This window comes from Salvelinus sp. IW2-2015, linkage group LG33 (genome assembly GCF_002910315.2).
Source record: "Salvelinus sp. IW2-2015 linkage group LG33, ASM291031v2, whole genome shotgun sequence".
Classification (NCBI taxonomy): Eukaryota; Metazoa; Chordata; class Actinopteri; order Salmoniformes; family Salmonidae; genus Salvelinus; species Salvelinus sp. IW2-2015.
In genome coordinates, this window is record NC_036872.1 from 18,212,254 (window position 1) to 18,230,193 (window position 17,940).

General features: G+C 41.5%; 1 protein-coding gene across 4 annotated transcripts in view; it reads left to right on the top strand.

Annotated features, from left to right (window-relative positions):
* The window catches only part of LOC111957791 (transcription factor 7-like 1-B), a 47,886-nt gene extending 41,359 nt beyond the window's left edge, over positions 1–6,527 (top strand). For 2 of the 4 annotated variants that reach the window (XM_023978797.2, XM_023978799.2), the window contains 7 exons: positions 75–177; positions 926–1,009; positions 3,910–4,056; positions 4,307–4,469; positions 4,584–4,691; positions 4,936–4,987; positions 5,631–6,527. In XM_023978797.2, the coding sequence (XP_023834565.1) occupies positions 75–177; positions 926–1,009; positions 3,910–4,056; positions 4,307–4,469; positions 4,584–4,691; positions 4,936–4,987; positions 5,631–6,106 (1,133 nt within the window). In that variant the 3' untranslated portion in view covers positions 6,107–6,527. Of the gene's footprint in view, positions 1–74; positions 178–925; positions 1,010–3,909; positions 4,057–4,306; positions 4,470–4,583; positions 4,692–4,935; positions 4,988–5,154; positions 5,192–5,630 lie in introns of all 4 variants that reach the window. The other 2 variants (XM_023978800.2, XM_023978798.2) reach the window with 2 other exon arrangements.
* The last annotated feature ends 11,413 nt before the right edge of the window (positions 6,528–17,940 follow it).

A 17,940-nucleotide genomic window follows, 5' to 3' on the forward strand; every position in this document is an offset into this window, starting at 1 on the left:
TCTTAGAGAAAATGACCTTGACTGTGACTTTAAATGATCTATTGCTTCAACTGTCCCCTCTGTGTTCCCTTCAGGCATTCCTCGGACTCCCCATCCATCAGAGCTCTCTCCGTACTACCCCCTGTCTCCAGGTGCAGTGGGACAGATCCCTCACCCTCTGGGATGGCTGGTGCCACAGTGAGTAACACACAGCATTAAATAGAACAGTATTATATACATATTTATGCACTGGCATACCATACACCCTAGCAGCCCCCACAAAGGGGGGGGGGGCTACGGGTTCTGGGGGCCCCAACCACAAAAACACCCTTCTCCCCAGATAGCATACGAACATGTCATAAGCCATGGCAAGAAATTTTTAAAATGACAGGGGAAAAAATATATAATAATCTCAGCCTCATGGCAAAATGTGTAGAATAGTAGGAAATGAGCTATTAAAATGCTAAATGCTCTCAGCCTCATTGCAAAATATGTAGAATAACATGAGATTTGCTATAAAACTGCACATTTTCCTCTCTGCCCCATGGCAATATGCCATGTATCTGTGGAGTAACCCACATCCTCCTAACTRATAGACATGGAGAATAGTTTTGTTGAAGTGCATTTATCTCAAAGTACAGTCCTAACCTGGTATAGTATAGGAGAAACCTTGAATACGGTATAATATGTACAGTATTTGTCAAACTTTGCGGTATAGACACGTTCTGATGCAATTTTGATAATAAAACAATGACATATTTTAGATATTTAGGATACATTCTTCACATTCTATGGGTTTTGCTATGGGTCTTGTAACCAATTTGAACGGTGCTTTTCCGCAAGCAGGGGATTGCAGTTGAGTGCTGGATTAGTGCTGGTGCGTTATCTGACAGCTGTGTCTGATCCTCTTCTCACTGGTGCCTTCCTCTACTCCTCTGATTCTCAGGCAGGGCCAGCACATGTACTCTATCCCCCCGGGGGGGTTCCGGCACCCCTATCCCACCCTCGCAATGAATGCATCCATGTCCAGGTGAGTGGATCGCTTTGCTCTTTGTCACCCAGTCTCACCAACCCCTAACCATCCCCAAAAAGAGACCAATATCAACCAATAATACAACCAATATATAATATGTGGTTGTATTACATTCTGTAGTCATGTTTATGATGTTTTCATTGCTGAGTTTATAAGTCTTAGGACAGGGGTATCCAACCGTGGATAGCCAGTGYGTAGGGACTACAAAGGAATAGGGGTGCTAAGTCTTCTAAAAACTAGCTCAGCCTTCCTTCCAAAGGGAAAGTGAACAGATTATTGGCATTCAGAACCCTATGCTGTAGACAGCACTGTCTTTTCTCMGTGAGCTATACTACCCTGGCCAGGCCAATGTTCTCAGTTGATCTGCTACACATACACACACAAAGATGAAAGGGCTGAGAATRGATTAAGACAAATCAAAGCTCATCTGAACCGACAACTCCCATCTGATTGAACTTTCTGCCCGACTGTCAAAATTTGAAAGATTTGTAGCGAGCCTTCCGGTGTTAGTATGGGATGAAATATTCATCAGGGTCTCTGTATGATCAATAGTACTCTCAGCTCCTGCCACAGTGTTACAAAGTTTGTCTTGCCGTCTGCCCCACCTGAACAAGGCTTGTTCATGTAATATTTGACAGTTTTGTCATAAATATATGATAATACTGTATGTACAGTGCCTTGCAAAAGTATTCATCCCCCTTGGTGTTTTTCCAATTTTGTTGCATTACAACCTGTAATTTAAATGGATTTTTATTTGGATTTCATGTAATGGACATACACAAAATAGTCCAAATTGGTCAAGTGAAATGAAAAAAATAACATGTTTTATAAAAATWAAAAACGGGAGAGTGGTGCGTGCATATGTATTCACCCCCTTTGCCATGAAGCCCCTAAATAAGATCTGGTACAACCAATTACCTTCAGAAGTCACATAATTAGTTAGATTGCACACAGGTGGACTTTATTTAAGTGTCACATGATCTGTCACATGATCTCAGTGTATATATACACCTGTTCTGAAAGGTCTGCAACACCACTAAGCAAGGGGCACCGCCAAGCAAGCAGCACCAGGAAGACCAAGGAGCTCTCCAAATAGGTCAGGGACAAAGTTGTGGAGAAGTACAGATCAGGGTTGGGTTATGAAAAATATCTGAAACTTTGAACATCCCACGGAGCACCATTTAAATCCATAATTAAAAAATGGAAAGAATATGGCACCACAACAAACCTGCCAAGAGAGGGCCGCCCATCAAAACTCACAGACCAGGCAAGGAGGGCATTAATCAGAGAGGCAACAAAGAGACCAAAGATAACCCTGAAGGAGCTGCAAAGCTCCACAGCGAAGATTGGAGTATCTGTCCATAGGACCACTTTAAGCCGTACGCTCCACAGAGCTGAGCTTTATGGAAGAGTGGCCAGAAAAAAATAAGCAAACATGTTTGGTGTTTGCCAAAAGGCATGTGGGAGACTCCCCAAACATATGGAAGAAGGTACTCTGGTCAGATGAGACTAAAATTGAGCTTTTTGGCCATCAAGGAAAATGCTATGTCTGGCGCAGTGGTGGCAACATTATGCTGTGGGGATGTTTTTAATCGGCAGAGACCGGGAAACTGGTCAGAATTGAGGGATTGATGGATTGCGCTAAATACAGAGAAATCTTGAGGGGAAACCTGTTTCAGTCTTCCAGAGATTTGAGACTGGGATGGAGGTTCACCTTCCAGCAGGACAATGACCCTAAGCATACTGCTAAAGCAACACTTGAATGGTTTAAGGGGAAACATTTAAATGTCTTGGAATGGCCTAGTCAAAGTATGCTGTACACCAGCGGAACCCATCCAACTTGAAGGAGCTGGTGCAGTTTTGCCTTGAAGAATGGGCAAAAATCCCAGTGGCTAGATGTGCCAAGCTTATAGAGACATACCCCAAGAGACTTGCAGCTGTAATTGCTGAAAAAGGTGGCTCTACAAAGTATTGACTTTGTGGGGGTGAATAGTTACAAATACTTTGCATCTTCAAAGTGGTAGGCATGTTGTGTAAATCAAARGATACAACCCCCCCAAAATCAATTTTAATTCCAGGTTGTAAGGCAACAAAATAGGAAAAATGCCACGTGGGGTTGAATACTTTTGCAAGCCACTGTATTTGATGTTCTACTGTTTTATATTTTCCTTTTCCTCAGCTAGATTTTTAGGGGATGCTGGGATGGTAATGGTGGAAGAGCCCCCTCTTTTATGTATGATATGATAGTTTAAGTAGAAAGATATTGGAGAGATTAAAGTGTACACCCAATTACGAATGGGGTGTCCTCAATTTGACGTGCTACTGTTAAGTAACCTTTTTTATAGCAAGAAAAGCATCTGGACACACTCACATGAAGTACAAGGTTATAGTGTATTTTGGACTTTCATAGACCATATCTGTCTGTTAAATTTTMAGATTTTTATGAAGCATTAAAGGATTTTCCTTTCATGTATTTAACAAGAATGTGTGGCAGAGGAGCATGGAACTTAATTTCCCCCTTTGTCCATGTACAATGTACCATTGTGTTAGCTGTTGGAAAATGAGAGTGGTGCTATCTGAAGGTGTTCTGTTCTGGTAGCTGTGGAAGAAAGACCCTGCATGGTTTTGAACACGGGAAGCAGTGGTTTCCGGTGTCAGGTCCCCTCTGTCACCATGGTTACCATACACTTCACTTTTCTCCAGGCATGGTTGGATAAAGGGGCTTTTGAAAAAGCCTTTATTTGAACAAAAAAAAAGATATGTAGCTCATTGTGGACATTACTTTAGTCTAGACTCCAGACAAACAGTCGACTTGACAGGTCAGACCGAAAGAGTYTGTAAGAAGTTTGTTGAAAGTTTGTTAACCGTTAGGGTTGTGTTGTCTTTGTTGTTTCCAGCTTGGTGTCCAGCCGTTTCTCCCCCCACATGATGCCCCACCACCCCCACGGCATGCACCAGACTGGCATCCCTCATCCTGCTATCGTATCACCAGCCATCAAGCAGGAGCCAAACACTCATGACCACATGAGCCCCTCTATGCATTCGTAAGGACCAATAACTGAGATTCTTCACATTTACTTTTATCCAAACATATAAACACTTTATTTACTCTTACTAAAATTGGCTYTTGACTGAGTGTCCCGTCTCTATTCATAATTCCATTTAGAGGGCCAGGATTCTAGAGCATCCTGTTTCTTTGTAAGAGGTCAGCCAGGTCTTCTGGAAGGGAATCGGACCTCATACACAAGGAGGACTATTTTAAGTGACATTTGCAATGTGTATTTTGTGTCTCAGCAGAAAGTCTCCTGGCCCGGCGAAGAAGGAGGAGGACAAGAAGCCCCACATCAAGAAGCCRCTGAATGCCTTCATGCTGTACATGAAGGAGATGAGGGCCAAGGTGGTGGCTGAGTGCACCCTGAAGGAGAGCGCTGCCATCAACCAGATACTGGGCCGAAGGGTGAGCACAGCACACTGCCTGACCACACACACACACCACAGTTTGTAGGTGTGTTTGTGTAAATTCTGTACATGCTTTGGCCAGTTCTGACTTTTGTCATGTTTGTGTTCACAGTGGCACTCACTATCGAGAGAAGAGCAAGCCAAATACTATGAGCTGGCAAGGAAAGAGAGGCAACTCCACTCCCAACTCTACCCAGGCTGGTCAGCACGAGATAACTATGTGAGTAGGWCTTTTTCCCATGGATCTTTCAACAAGGGAGGGAGATGTGGGTTACGTAAGTAAGCGCCTCATTTCCAGTTGGTTAAAAAATAATTCCACATATAGTGTATTTGTAATGATCTACAAGACTGTTGTTCTCAGACACTGAAGTTGTTTGATGTAGTGTTGAAGCATGTTCCTTTCATTTTGATAGTAACCTGTTTTTTTTCTGACTACCGGTACATTGTTTTGTTTATCTGTGCAGGGAAAGCGGAAAAAGAGGAAGAGAGATAATAAGCCAGACTCAACACCGGAGGGTAAGGGGTCCTTTTCTRTCTCTGTTTTTCTTGGACCTATCCTCTCTATTTAGGGCAGAAAGAACTCCATCTATAGGCCTGTGTGAAATAGTGCTGCTAGCTACACTTGGCTTGCCACTAACTCCTTCTAACTAACTCCTCTCTTCCCTCTATACTTTCACAAGCAGCATATGAAGTTCAGTGCTAATTGTGACGTTGAGGCAGGTATGTCTGCTGTTATGAACCAGTAAGGCTGAACTGCAGGACACTGCTCTCCACTCCACCCGCAGTGGTCTGGTCTGTTGCAGCACAGCAGTCAAACCTCATTTACATGCAGGCATTTAATGTGTTATCGACATAGACATACACTTTTTTTCCACCCTATCTTTTTAGTTTCTAAAAACCTATGCCATTTAGTTGTGCATTTCACCCCTTGCGGTAGTGTTCTTTTTTTAAGTACTTTTTTTTTTATACATTAATTCAAAGTAAAAAAATTGTCCCAGACCTTTTGGTTTTCCATGTTCTGTACATTGTTTGTGAATGTTTTGTATTTTTGGCCAACTATCATGTATGCAAGGGAGCTGGCACTGTTGAAGGACTTGTAACAGATTATAGGCTTATTTAACAGCAATATTGACAAAGCCCCCTCCTTTTGTTTCTCCAGACTTCTCAATCAGTAACAAGAAGCAGTGTGTACAATACCTGCCCTCAGAGAAAATGTGTGACAGCCCTGCCTCGTCTCACGGCAGCATGCTGGATTCTCCAGCCACACCCTCTGCAGCTCTGGCCTCCCCGGCCGCTCCCGCCGCCACACACTCAGAGCAGGCRCAGCCCTTGTCCCTCACCACCAAACCAGAAGGACGCCTGCACCACCATTTCCTAACTGGCAAACCCTCTGGATCTGCTTCATCTTCGTCATCTTCATCCTCTTCCTCCTCCTCTTCCCACCCAAGCATCTCCATCCCTATTGGTACTTCAGGCAGCCACTCCACACCCATTCTCTCTCGGCCAATCCCCTTCAGCTCCCTYCACCACTCAATGCTCTCACCGCCCTCTCCTTTCCATCAAGCAGCCCTACATTCCCATCATGCCCTCTTCCAGTCACAGCCCCTCTCCTTGGTAACCAAATCGTCTGACTAAATCTACAAAAGCAATTCTTTGTTTCTCTCTTTTATTGTGCTGTATATTGCTTTTACTTTTCAAAAAATAGATATTAGAACTTTTTTTAAATGATGAAAAGGAATAAATATTATTGGTCAATATTTGATCCCATCCTTTTCTACTCCTCTCCAATGAAACAAAATGTATTTTTTGTAAAGTTTACTGCAGAACAGGTTTCTTTTTTTGATGCATTTATCCAATAAACTACTTGTATAAAAGAAAAGAAAAAGGAACAAAAAACACCCTCTCCTTTTAGCCAAAACATTATTAATGTTAGTATTGAGTTTGATTTATAGTTCTGGACAATAATTTCAGTCCTTGCAAATACCCCTTTTAAATTCCCAAGAGTGTGACTTTCTTTTGACATGTTAAATAAACCTTTGAGATTGTTTTTTATAAATGCCTGGTTCTCTTTTCTTTCATCACTGCCTGATCACGCACATTCATTTGAATATATATGAATCAATAACATAATTTTGACGACATATACATTTTGAAGCAATTAACATATTTCCTACAGGTTCAAACCTGTAAATACAGGTACAGATGCTAACTTGGAYGGAGACTATTTGCTGGGAGTTTAAGTACTCCATCAGCTGATGATAAGTTCTGACATTCTTCAAGATAAATATTGGTAGTGGTCATTCATCTTGTATTTCTGTCAATTTAGTTGTTTATAATGGATATCATGACGATAGTGGGGGAAGAATCACTAGTTAATCTTTAATTGGGTGAATTTAGGCTAACCACACCGGAAAATGAAAAGCCGTGCCAAGGTAACAAAATTTGAAGCCAACAAAAAWWAAAAAAAWTAATAGGCATCTGTTCCTTCCTGGAATGTAGAGTCCCATAACAACGACAAAAAAGCAGGTCAGACTCGTCCCCAGCACACCAAACCCATTTCGCTCTCTCCCTGTTTTACTGCATTTTTTTCACCATTTGGCACAGTGCTGAGGCTTTAATTAACTCTGAGGTATTGGGATGTAGCCCCTGGGACCTCATTAGGCAATTCAATTAGTGAAAAATACACAAGGTAGGTTACAGTTTTTGGTGGCTTTGGACATGGGGAGCAGTGCCAGGGATGGACCAATTAGCCTCTAGCTGGGGGACTGGCACATTGAAGTTCCTTCACCCTGTGACTATGTTTTAGACCTTACCTTACCCACACTTCTTATAAAGAAGGGCGAGAGCAGAGCTACTGTGACTGTAGATTGTCATTGAAATGCCCATCCATGTAATTGGCAGTTCGGTAATTRAAAAAAACAAATAGAAGTAAGCAATTAGTTGATGCATTGTATTCCTGCAACATCCAGATGGTAGGAGACTGACCTGCCTTCCAAACCCACCGCTCTGTGGGTTCCCCAGGGCCCAGTGTAGCCCCTTCTGAGTCTGACAGTAACAATGGTTAACCACATGCATACTCTCTCATCTGCTTACCATGCTCAGTATCCTTATCAGCTCTTATAGAGAGGCTGTGAACATACACATTAGCCTAATTAGGATGGAGCAGAGTCAAAATYAGTTTTATTCAAATGTTTTATGTATGCAGGCAATACCAATAGCTGTCATTCATTAGTATTTTCCATAAGCCATAACTTGAACCATTTCCTCAACACGCTGTACAATGCCCTCAGACAAGGGCGTCTCTCTCTCAGACTGGGTTCTTTATGGTCTGAACCACAAGCAACAGACTGTGCCTTTTTTGCCCTGCGGTGAGATACTGAGCTGTCAGTCTCCCAGCAATGTTTTAACCAATCATTAGCTATAATAAGTCTCTGCTTGTTTGCCTCTCCTTCTTACCTCATCCCAGGCAGAGGCCGTGGTCTCTGGTGCCATGTCTGCCTGCCCTCAAGCTGCTTCCCCTATCCGTCACTGAAATTACAGGTAATGAGTTGTAAAACACAGCCAGTGAAACTGGCTCCTCAAGGCTACAGATCTATTGTAATGTTGCATTCTCCTTAGACAGTAACAAATTATGAAACTGAGAGACTCCAGGTGAATAACTTAAAATGTAGCACACTGGCTATTCCAGGCTGGCTTCAAGCCATCTAATAACTGTCAATGAATTTCAGTCAATATCGACCATTGCATAATTGTTTCAAAATTATCACAGGAATACAACTGCACAATTTGTGATGAGGCAATAGTGTTAGTTGTTTTGGTGTTTCATATGTAGCTGCAATGTGTACAATTCATATTTGAACAAATCCTCTCCTATTTGTTTCCTCATACTGCACATATAGGATAAAACATTTAATTTTCTTGATATTTGTATTTTAAGTTTTATTTGCACAACATTGTGGAGTCTGAATTGTTTATCCAATAATAAGTGTAGTATTTGGTTGCTCTACTAGACATCTTCCATGTAAGCACAATGTCAGATTTAATACATGTTAATTTTGCTCATTAAATTCTTGCAGTCTCTTGCCAAGGTTATTTTTTGGGCCCTCCTTTGATCGCAAATGAATTCCAGGTTAACCCTTTGATATTTCAAATGCATGATGTGGAGACATTGCATAGACACATCTCCACCGTAGAGACACAAATAAGTCCCCAATTAGACAGAGGAGTTAATATGATTCCTCTCAGGTTAGAATATCAGTGGTTCATTCTTAGAGATAAATCATACTATGGGATTATAGAGAAAAATCTATTTGGTTTGGCATGCAGGAGACAATGTAACATCCTGTTGTTATATGCTGGTAGCATGCTGTCAAAASGACATRAAATCCTAGGAGTGGCCTATAGGCTACAAGGAGTTAGGTCTAGCTAGCATGTATGAGCCATAATAACAGAAGTCAGGTTGAGTAAGTAATCAGTGCCATTCTACATGGACAGTCTGGGAGTCTGAGACAGAGCTGCAAAACACACAATTAGTGTAGTCTCAATTTCAATTGTGTTATTGTCCACAGCCAGAACAAACAGAGGCTACCATATTGTCAACTAAAGTAYTACATTATACAAAGGGTTTACATATACAGTAAAACTTACTTTAGAACAYTCTGTATTGTAAACTTTCTGTATTTATCCCCCATCCACATCGACAGGGCTGCAGTGGAGCGGGTCGACAGCTTTAAGTTTCTCAGTGTCCAAATCACTAAGGACTTAAAATGGTCCACACACATGCTCACAGTTGTGAAGAAGARGCGACAGCATCTCTTTGCCCTTAGGAGGTTGAAAAGGTTTGGCACTGGCCTTCAAATKCTCAAAAAGTTCTACAGCTGCACCATTGAGAGCATCTTGACTGGCTGTGTCACTGCTTGGTATGGCAACAGCACCGCCCTCAATCGTATGGCACTACAGAGGGTGATGCGGACAGCCCAGTAGATCACTGGGGCCGGGCTCCCTGCCACCCAGGACTCTATATAAGGCGGTGTGAAAAGAAGGCCCGGATTCGTTAGACTCCAGCCACCCAAGCAATATACTGTTCTCCCTGCTTCCGCACGGCAAGAGGTACCGGTGCATCAAGTCTGACACCAACAGGCTACTGAACAGCTTCTATCCCCAAGCAATAAGACCGATAAATAGCTAACAAAATAGCTACATGGACTGAGTTGACCATTGTATTTTATTTTTGCACTGTCTCTATGCACTCTCGCACGCACGCACGCACGCACGCACGCACGCACGCACGCACGCACGCACGCACACACACACACACTGTGTATCATATATTCTAATCCCTGCAAATACTTTATTTTATTTCTTGTGCGTTTTTGTTCTACCTTATATTATTTTTAGTAGTACATTTATATTGATTAATGCATTGTTGGGTTTAGAGCTTGCAAGAAAAGCATTTCACWGTACTTGAAATMAAAAGTTGAAKRTTATCCAATCACGCCTCCTTTTTCCTTTGTCACCATTATCTTGGTGCTCCTATCGATAGATACAGGATGTTGGAAGTGTCTGGAAGGTTCCAGTGTATGTGCTTTTACCCTGCTTTCCCAACGTGATATTAATTGATTGTATCCCCAACGTTCAATGAGTTTGARAAGACTCAGCTGGCACTTCTATGAAGACAGGTATCGCTGGCTGTGAGCTGAAGAACCCCCTGCTTAATGTATTATTCATACCCATTTGACCTTAAAGAAGGCAATGCAAATAGAACTCAAGAATGAGAGTGATCATCTGAATTTCTAAATGTCAAACACCGTAATTAAGACACATTCATTACKAGAATCCACAGGTCTCTCATTTCCAGCTGAGATGTTAAATACCTCTCATTAACATTTGGATGATTATCATGTCTCCCAAAATCTCAGGTTATGTGCTCCAACAAATTGCAATTTATTTGATTTTTCACTTATGGAAATACATTTATTTGGTTGTACCTGGGAGGATCTAGAGCTTTCTATCACACAAATTGACAAAACACATTGCAAACAGCTCCATGGTAGTAGTCAGACTCCAGTGAATCCATCAGCATTTGCATAGGAATGTGTTCACAGTAAGATCGTTCACAACACTGTAGCCAGGCATGGATACCAATGTCATTCAATATAAGAAAAAAGGCCTTTACTTATTAAAAACAATGGATTTCTTAAACCAAACCACCTTGAAGGATAACAAAATGTTCCTTATGGGATTTGAACCAACAAAAGTTTGGTCTGTAAACAGCTTTCGTTAGATATTAGCTCCAAACTGGCCTTTCTTGTATACAGATTGTGACAGGTTCTTGCAACTAACAGGCCTATTCTGATTGGAAATGTATCACAAAGGTAATATAAATCCAGTTGATGTTGAATTAAAAGTGCAACAGTGATACAGTGTGTTTTTCACAGCTGRGGAGAATGACTCAAATGAAGCATTCTGTTAATCCAATTGTATTAATGTTCCTATTTTTAAATATTAAATGCCCCCCCAAAATGTAGGCGTCTGTGGAAATATGAACCTATAATTCATCGGATTTGGTATGKAAATCTATTCCCGGCATTTAGTAGCCTATGATATATAACGTTACATTAGGCTACATTATGAATGGAATAGCGGTCATACAATATCAAATGAAATATAGAACGTATAGTTTCCTACGTTTTACCCTGTCGTACAAAAGCATACAAATTGGATGAGTTACTTTGCATACCTCTTGGAAGACATATAGTATATACGTCTTTCTCTGAGACCAGGTTGTTTGTTGCTTCATAACAAGCTAGGAGAATTCCAGGGAAAATGTACATTGGTGGTTAGGAGCACTAACAACCTGGTCTCAGAGCATTTWGTTTTATTCTGTATAATCCATTTAGTATGATATGTTACGTGTATGGTATGTATTAATTTGGATATGATATATTATGGATTACAATTTGTATTATATGTTATAAATTTGAAAAACTTACAATATGTTGATTTTGATTGATGATTTTGCAGAATGTATGATATGTTACGAATTCTAGCTAGGTGGCTAACTTTAACTAGCTGGCTAACATTAGCTAGGCTAGGGGTTAGGGTTAAGTTTAGGAGTTAGGTTAAKGGGTTAAGGTTAGGGGAAGGGTTAAGGTTAGCTAAAAAGGTTAAGATTAGTGCTAGGGGAAGGGTTTGCTAACATGCAATGTAGCTAAAAATMAGTAAGTAGCTGAAAAGTTGCTAATTAGCTAAAATGCTGAAGATTTCTGTGAAGAGATTCGAACTCACACCTTTTGGTTGCTAGATGTTCCCGTTATATGTCTACCCACCCACCCTACTTTCGTTTTTGCCTTAAGTAATCACCTGTATTATGTAACTATACCAAACGTAACGTATCATACGTTTTGAGTGTCCCGGATTGATGTTTACTATGTTACGTCTGGTCTATGAGACCAGGCTAGAACTAACGACAATAGTTAGGACATAAAAGGTTAGGAGAACTAAAACGACAAACGTTAGAAGAATGTGCGTAGCAGGTTAGGTGGGTTGAGGTTAGAATTAGGTTAGAGGAATGGTTAGCTAAGACACTATAGTTGTCCCCATTTCGACTCAAACACGCAATCTTTGGATTGCTAGAATGTCACGGTATACTACTTTTGTTTCTGTCAAATGTATACTGAACAAAAATATAAAAACAACATGCAACAATTTCCACTATTTTACAGTTACAGTTCATATGAGGAAATCAGTCAATTGAGATAAATTCATTAGGCCCCAATTTATGGATTTCACATGAAAGGGCATGGGCGCAGCCATGGGTGGGCCTGGGAGGGCATAGGCCCACCCACTTGAGAGCCAGCCTCACCCACGGGGGAGCCAGGCCATTCAGAATGAGTTTTTCCCCACAAAAGGCTTTATTACAGACAGAATTACTCCTCAGTTTCATCAGCTGTCCGGATGGCTGGTCTCAGACGATCCCACAGGTGAAGAAGCCGGATCTGGAGGTCCTGGGCTGGCATGGTTACACGTGGTCTGTGGTTGTGAGGCTGGTTGGACATACTGCCAAATTCACTGAAACGATGTTGGTAGAGAATTTAACATRCAATTATCTGGCAACAGCTCTGGTGGACATTCCTGCAGTCAGCATGCCAATTACACGCTCCCTCAAAACTTGAGGAATCTGTGGCATAGTGTTTTGTGACAAAACTGCACATTTTAGAGTAGCCTTTTATTGTCCCCAGCACAAGGTGRAACTTTTTATTTACATTTAACCTTTATTTAACTAGACAAGTCAGTTAAGAACAAATTCTTATTTACAATGACGGCCTACACCGGCAAAACCCAGACGACTCTGGGCCAATTGTGGGACTCCCAATCACAGCCGGTTGTGATACAGCCTGGAATCGAACCAGGGTGTCTGTAGTGACGCCTCTAGCACTAAGATGCAGTGCCTTAGACCYCTGTGTCACTTGGGAGCTGATTATGCTGATTAATCAGCTGTTTAATCAGCATCTTGATGCGCRACACCTGTCAGGTGGATGGATTACCTTGGCAAAGGAGAAATGCCYACTAACAGGTATGTAAACTAATTTGTTCGCAACATTTGGGAGAAARAAGCTTTTTGTGCYTATGGAACATTTCTTRGGATTGTTWATTTCAGCTCATGAAACATAGGACCAACACTTTATATGCGTTTATATTTCTGTTCAGTATAACTAGACCTTTAGTACATCATACTTCTTGTAAGTGCTCAGAAATACGTATAGTATGTTTCGTATGGCTCTGAGGCCAGGCTGGATGATCAACATCAAGGTTCATTACACCATCAGAAAGCCTGTACTGACCTCTGCTGGATTCCTTCAAATATTGTAATTGGCCAAGAAAAGATTGAGTGAWTCTATTTATTTAACCAGGTAAGTTGACTGAGAATTCTCATTTACAGAAACGACCTGGGGAATAGTTACAGYGGATGAATGAGCCAATTGTAAACTGGGGATGATTTAGGTGACAGTATGAGGGCCAGGTTAGGAATTCAGCCAGGACACCAGGGTTAACACCCCTACTCTTACAATAAGTGCCATGGGATCTTAAGTGACCACAGAGTCAGGACATCCATTTAACATCCCATCCAAAAGACAGCACCCTACACAGGGCAATGTCCCCAATTACTGCCCTGGGGAATTGGGATTTTATTTTAGACCAGAGGAATGGGTGCCTCCTACTGGCCCTCCAACACCACTTCCAGCAGCATCTGGTCTCCCATCCAAGACCAACCTTGCTTAGCTTCAGAAGCAAGCCAGCAGTAGGATGCAGGGTGGTATGCTGCTGGTGATTGGAGCACACCATCACATCCAGTTTGCATAGCCTACTATTAATGTAAAACAAATCTGATTTTGAAACTCGTGAGTTCATAATCTATGTTTTGTTGAAACTGATTAAACTTTATGCGTGGTAGCAGCAGCAGCAGCAGCAGCGCAGCACAGACTGTTAGACCTGGTGTGTATTCATTCCTTGGATTCCATTGCAAAACGTTTGGCCTGTTGCAAAACGTTTTGCAACGGAGAGTTTCTAGTGGACAAATAAAAGGTAGGTCCTTCCCCGTTTCGTTTGCTCGGCTTCCGTTTGGTTCCTAGAGTAAWCGTTTCCGTTGCTAAATGTTTTGCAACAGYCCAAACGTTTTTCAACGGAATCCTACTAATGAATAAACCCCTGGTTTTGTCATCTATGAACAGTGAAGGAAGTAGTGATGGGCATTCCGTCTCTTTTCAGTGAGCTGGCTTGTTTGGCTCAYCTCACCAAAAAGAMACGGCTCTTTTGGCTCCCAAACAGCTCTTTAAAAAAAAWATGTTTCGTATTTTTTCAAGTCAAACAGTATGCMATAGTTTGACTATGATTGCTGTTAAAACAATTCTAATGAAATTATTAAATGAAATCATACTCTACCTTAACCACAATGTATTTGYAAAATGGGTTGYTTTGTTATGAAAAAGAATGCTATTAATAAACGTTTGCATTTAAAGTATACCTTTTTAATGTATATAAACAAAGTGCATATAAATCAAACCATTCAAAAAGATTTTGCACCATATCAAAGAAAAATAAATTTGCAAAACTGCAGCATCCCACAAATTGAAATACATGTGAAAAGAAGGATGCTATTAAACGTTTGCATTTAAAGTATAACTTTTCTAATGTATATAAACAAAGTGCACATACAGTTGAAGTCGGAAGTTTACATACACCTTAGCCAAATACATTTAAACTCAGTTTTTCACAATTCCTGACATTTAATCCTAGTAAAAATTCCCTGTRTTAGGTCAGTTAGGATCACCACTTTATTTTAAAGAATGTGAATAATAGAGAATGATTTATTTCAGCTTTGATTTCTTTCATCACATCCCCAGTYGGTCATAAGGTTAAATACATTCAATTAGTATTTGGTAGCATTGCCTTTAAATTGTTMAACTTGGGTCAAACATTTCGGGTAGCCTTCCACAAACTCCCCACAATAAGTTGGGTGAATTTTGGCCCATTCCTACTGACAGAGCTGGTGTAACTGAGTCAGGTTTGTTGGCCWCCTTGCTCACACACGCCTTTTCAGTTCTGCCCACAAATTGTCTATGGGATTGAGGTCAGGGCTTTGTGAAAGCCACTCCAATACCTTGACTTTGTTGTCCTTAAGCCATTTTGCCACAACTTTGGAAGTATCCTTCGGGTCATTGTCCATTTGGAAGACCCATTTGCGACCAAGCTTTAACTTCCTGACTGATGTCATGAGATATTGCTTCAATATACCACATAATTTTCAATCTTCATGATGCCATCTATTTTGTGAAGTGCACCAGTCCCTCCTGGAGCAAAGCACCCCCACAACATGATGCTGCCACCCCCGTGCTTCATGGTTGGGATGGTGTTCTTCGGCTTGCAAGCCTCCCCCTTTTTCCTCCAAACACAACGATGGTCATTGTGGCCAAACAGTTCTATTTTTTAGTTTCATCAGACGCAAAAAGTCAAATATTTTTCCCCCATGTGGCGATTGAAAACCGTAGTCTGGCTTTTTCGTGGCGGTTTTGGAGCAGTGGCTTCTTCCTTGCTGAGCGGCCTTTCAGGTTATGTCGATTTAGGACTCATTTTACTGTGGATATAAATACTTTTGTACCCGTTTCCTCCAGCATCTTCACAAGGTCCTTTGCTGTTGTTCTGGGATTGATTTGCACTTTTCGCACCGAAGTACGTTCATCTCTAGGAGACAGAACGCATCTCCTTCCTGAGCGGTATGAGCGCTGCGTGGTCCCATGGTGTTTATACTTGCGTACTATTGTTTGTACAGATGAACGTGGTACCTTCAGGCGTTTGGAAATGGCTCCCAAGGATCAACCAGAATTGTGGAGGTCTACAATTATTTTTCTGAGGTCTTGGCTGATTTCTTTTGATTTCCCCATGATGTCAAGCAAAGAGGCACTGAGTTTGAAGGTAGACCTTGAAATACATCCACAGGTACACCTCCAATTGACTCAAATGATGTCAATTAGCCTATCAGAAGCTTCTAAAGCCATGACATAATTTTCTGGGATTTTCCAAGCTGTTTAAAGGCAGTCAACTTAGTGTATGTAAACTTCTGACTCACTGGAATTGTGATACAGTGAATTATAAGTGAAATAATCTGTCTGTAAACAATTGTTGGAAAACTTACTTATGTCATACATAAAGTAGATGTCCTAACCGACTTGCKAAAACTATAGTTTGTTCACAAGAAATGTGTGGAGTGGTTGAAAAACAAGTTTTAATGACTCCAGCCTAAGTGTATGTAATCTTCCAACTTCAACTGTAAATGTAACATTTCAAAAATAATACAATCTGAACAACATAATAATAGAATATTGCACCATATCAAAGAAAAATAAATAACAATGTGCAAAATTGCAGCATCCCACTTAAAACATGAAACTGGTCCCTCTTTATTGCCATGTTATAACCAGCAGCACACAGCAATTCTGACCATATTTAGCTTTTTATGAGAGATTTMCAATCAGAAATGCAAGCTGCCTCACTTGAGCGGCTGATGCTGTTTCTTCTCTCAGTAATTATTTGTCCTGTTTTCGAGAAGACCCTCTCAGAGGGAACGGATGTGGCCACTATGCAGAGTCTCCCTGTCATGACTTTAGTAAGCCGTGGGTAGACAGAGGCCTTGTTCTTCCATCAGCTCAGAGGATCTGCAGATCTTTGGAGGGGCTCCTCCAAATAGGATTGAACCTCCATTATGGCATCTGCTGAGGGATTCCTTCATGCTGCATCCCCAGTTGCTCTCTCGTRAAACAGCATCCAAACAGCAGACGTTTGTGACACTACTGCTGGTGCTTCTGCTCCATCTGATCCCTCTTCTTCCTGTTGCCCTGGTGCTGAGCCAGCTGACTGCTGGAGCTGTCCCTCCCTGCTGATGAGGTTATTCTTTGAAGAGCCTTATCAATCGCTCTGGCATCACTGAAGGCTAACTTCTTAAGCCTGGGGTCAAGTGCAGRGMTTTCTGATAGCACGTGATTATATTCCATTCTGTGGAACTTTGACGAACATAGGGTGTCCATCAACTCTGTCACATYTCCTGTGGTTACATTTGCTTCTCTGGCGGCTGGCTGTGATTCGCTGCAGACCCTTACACAGGAGTATCATTTTTGAGGCTGTCACATAGCTGAAAAGAGAGAACAGTAGCTTATTAGTTCAGCTTCATGTTTTGTCTGATACTACATTCTCATCTCCTGCTCATATACATGTACATTATACTGGGTTGAATAATGATGTAGTAACAACTGCTTACTTAAGTACATCTCTCCACTGTTCTCCACAGTGACCTGCTCAAATGGTTCCAGGACTCTGCATACCTCCTCCACCACCTCCCATTCCTCTTGGGTCAGAGCATCAACAGGTGCATTGACAATGGCCAGGGTAGAGATGATGGCATCCTTTGACTCAAGAAACAGCTTCAACATATAACATGTTGAATTCCACCTTGTAGTGCAGTCTTGTTTAGGCCTCAGCTCAGGCATCCCCATCTGGCTTTGTGTAGACTTGAGTTTTTTCAGCACCTACTGTGCTCCTGTGGAAGTATTCCACAGCTGCTTTCACTTTGTCCAGTGGGCTTCATCACCTTCAGAGCATCTCTTACAATCAGGTTGATTGCGTTGGCAAGACATTAATGGGTCCATTTTAAAATMTTCATGGCTTTTCCATCTACTTGCCATTCTCTGGCCACTCTCAACAGTTCCTCTGCCAAGTTCTCTGAGGTGTGTCTGTCGCTGAACTCAAAGCAGTCCAGAAGACAGCTAGACATCAGAAAATCTTCAATGAAGTGACATGTAACRGACATGTAAGAATTGGTTACCCTTGATGTCCAGCACTCAGTGGTAAGGCAAACTGCAGTAGCTTTTTGGACTCTTTCCCGCAATGAAGCCTGTGTGCTCTCGTACAGTTGTGGA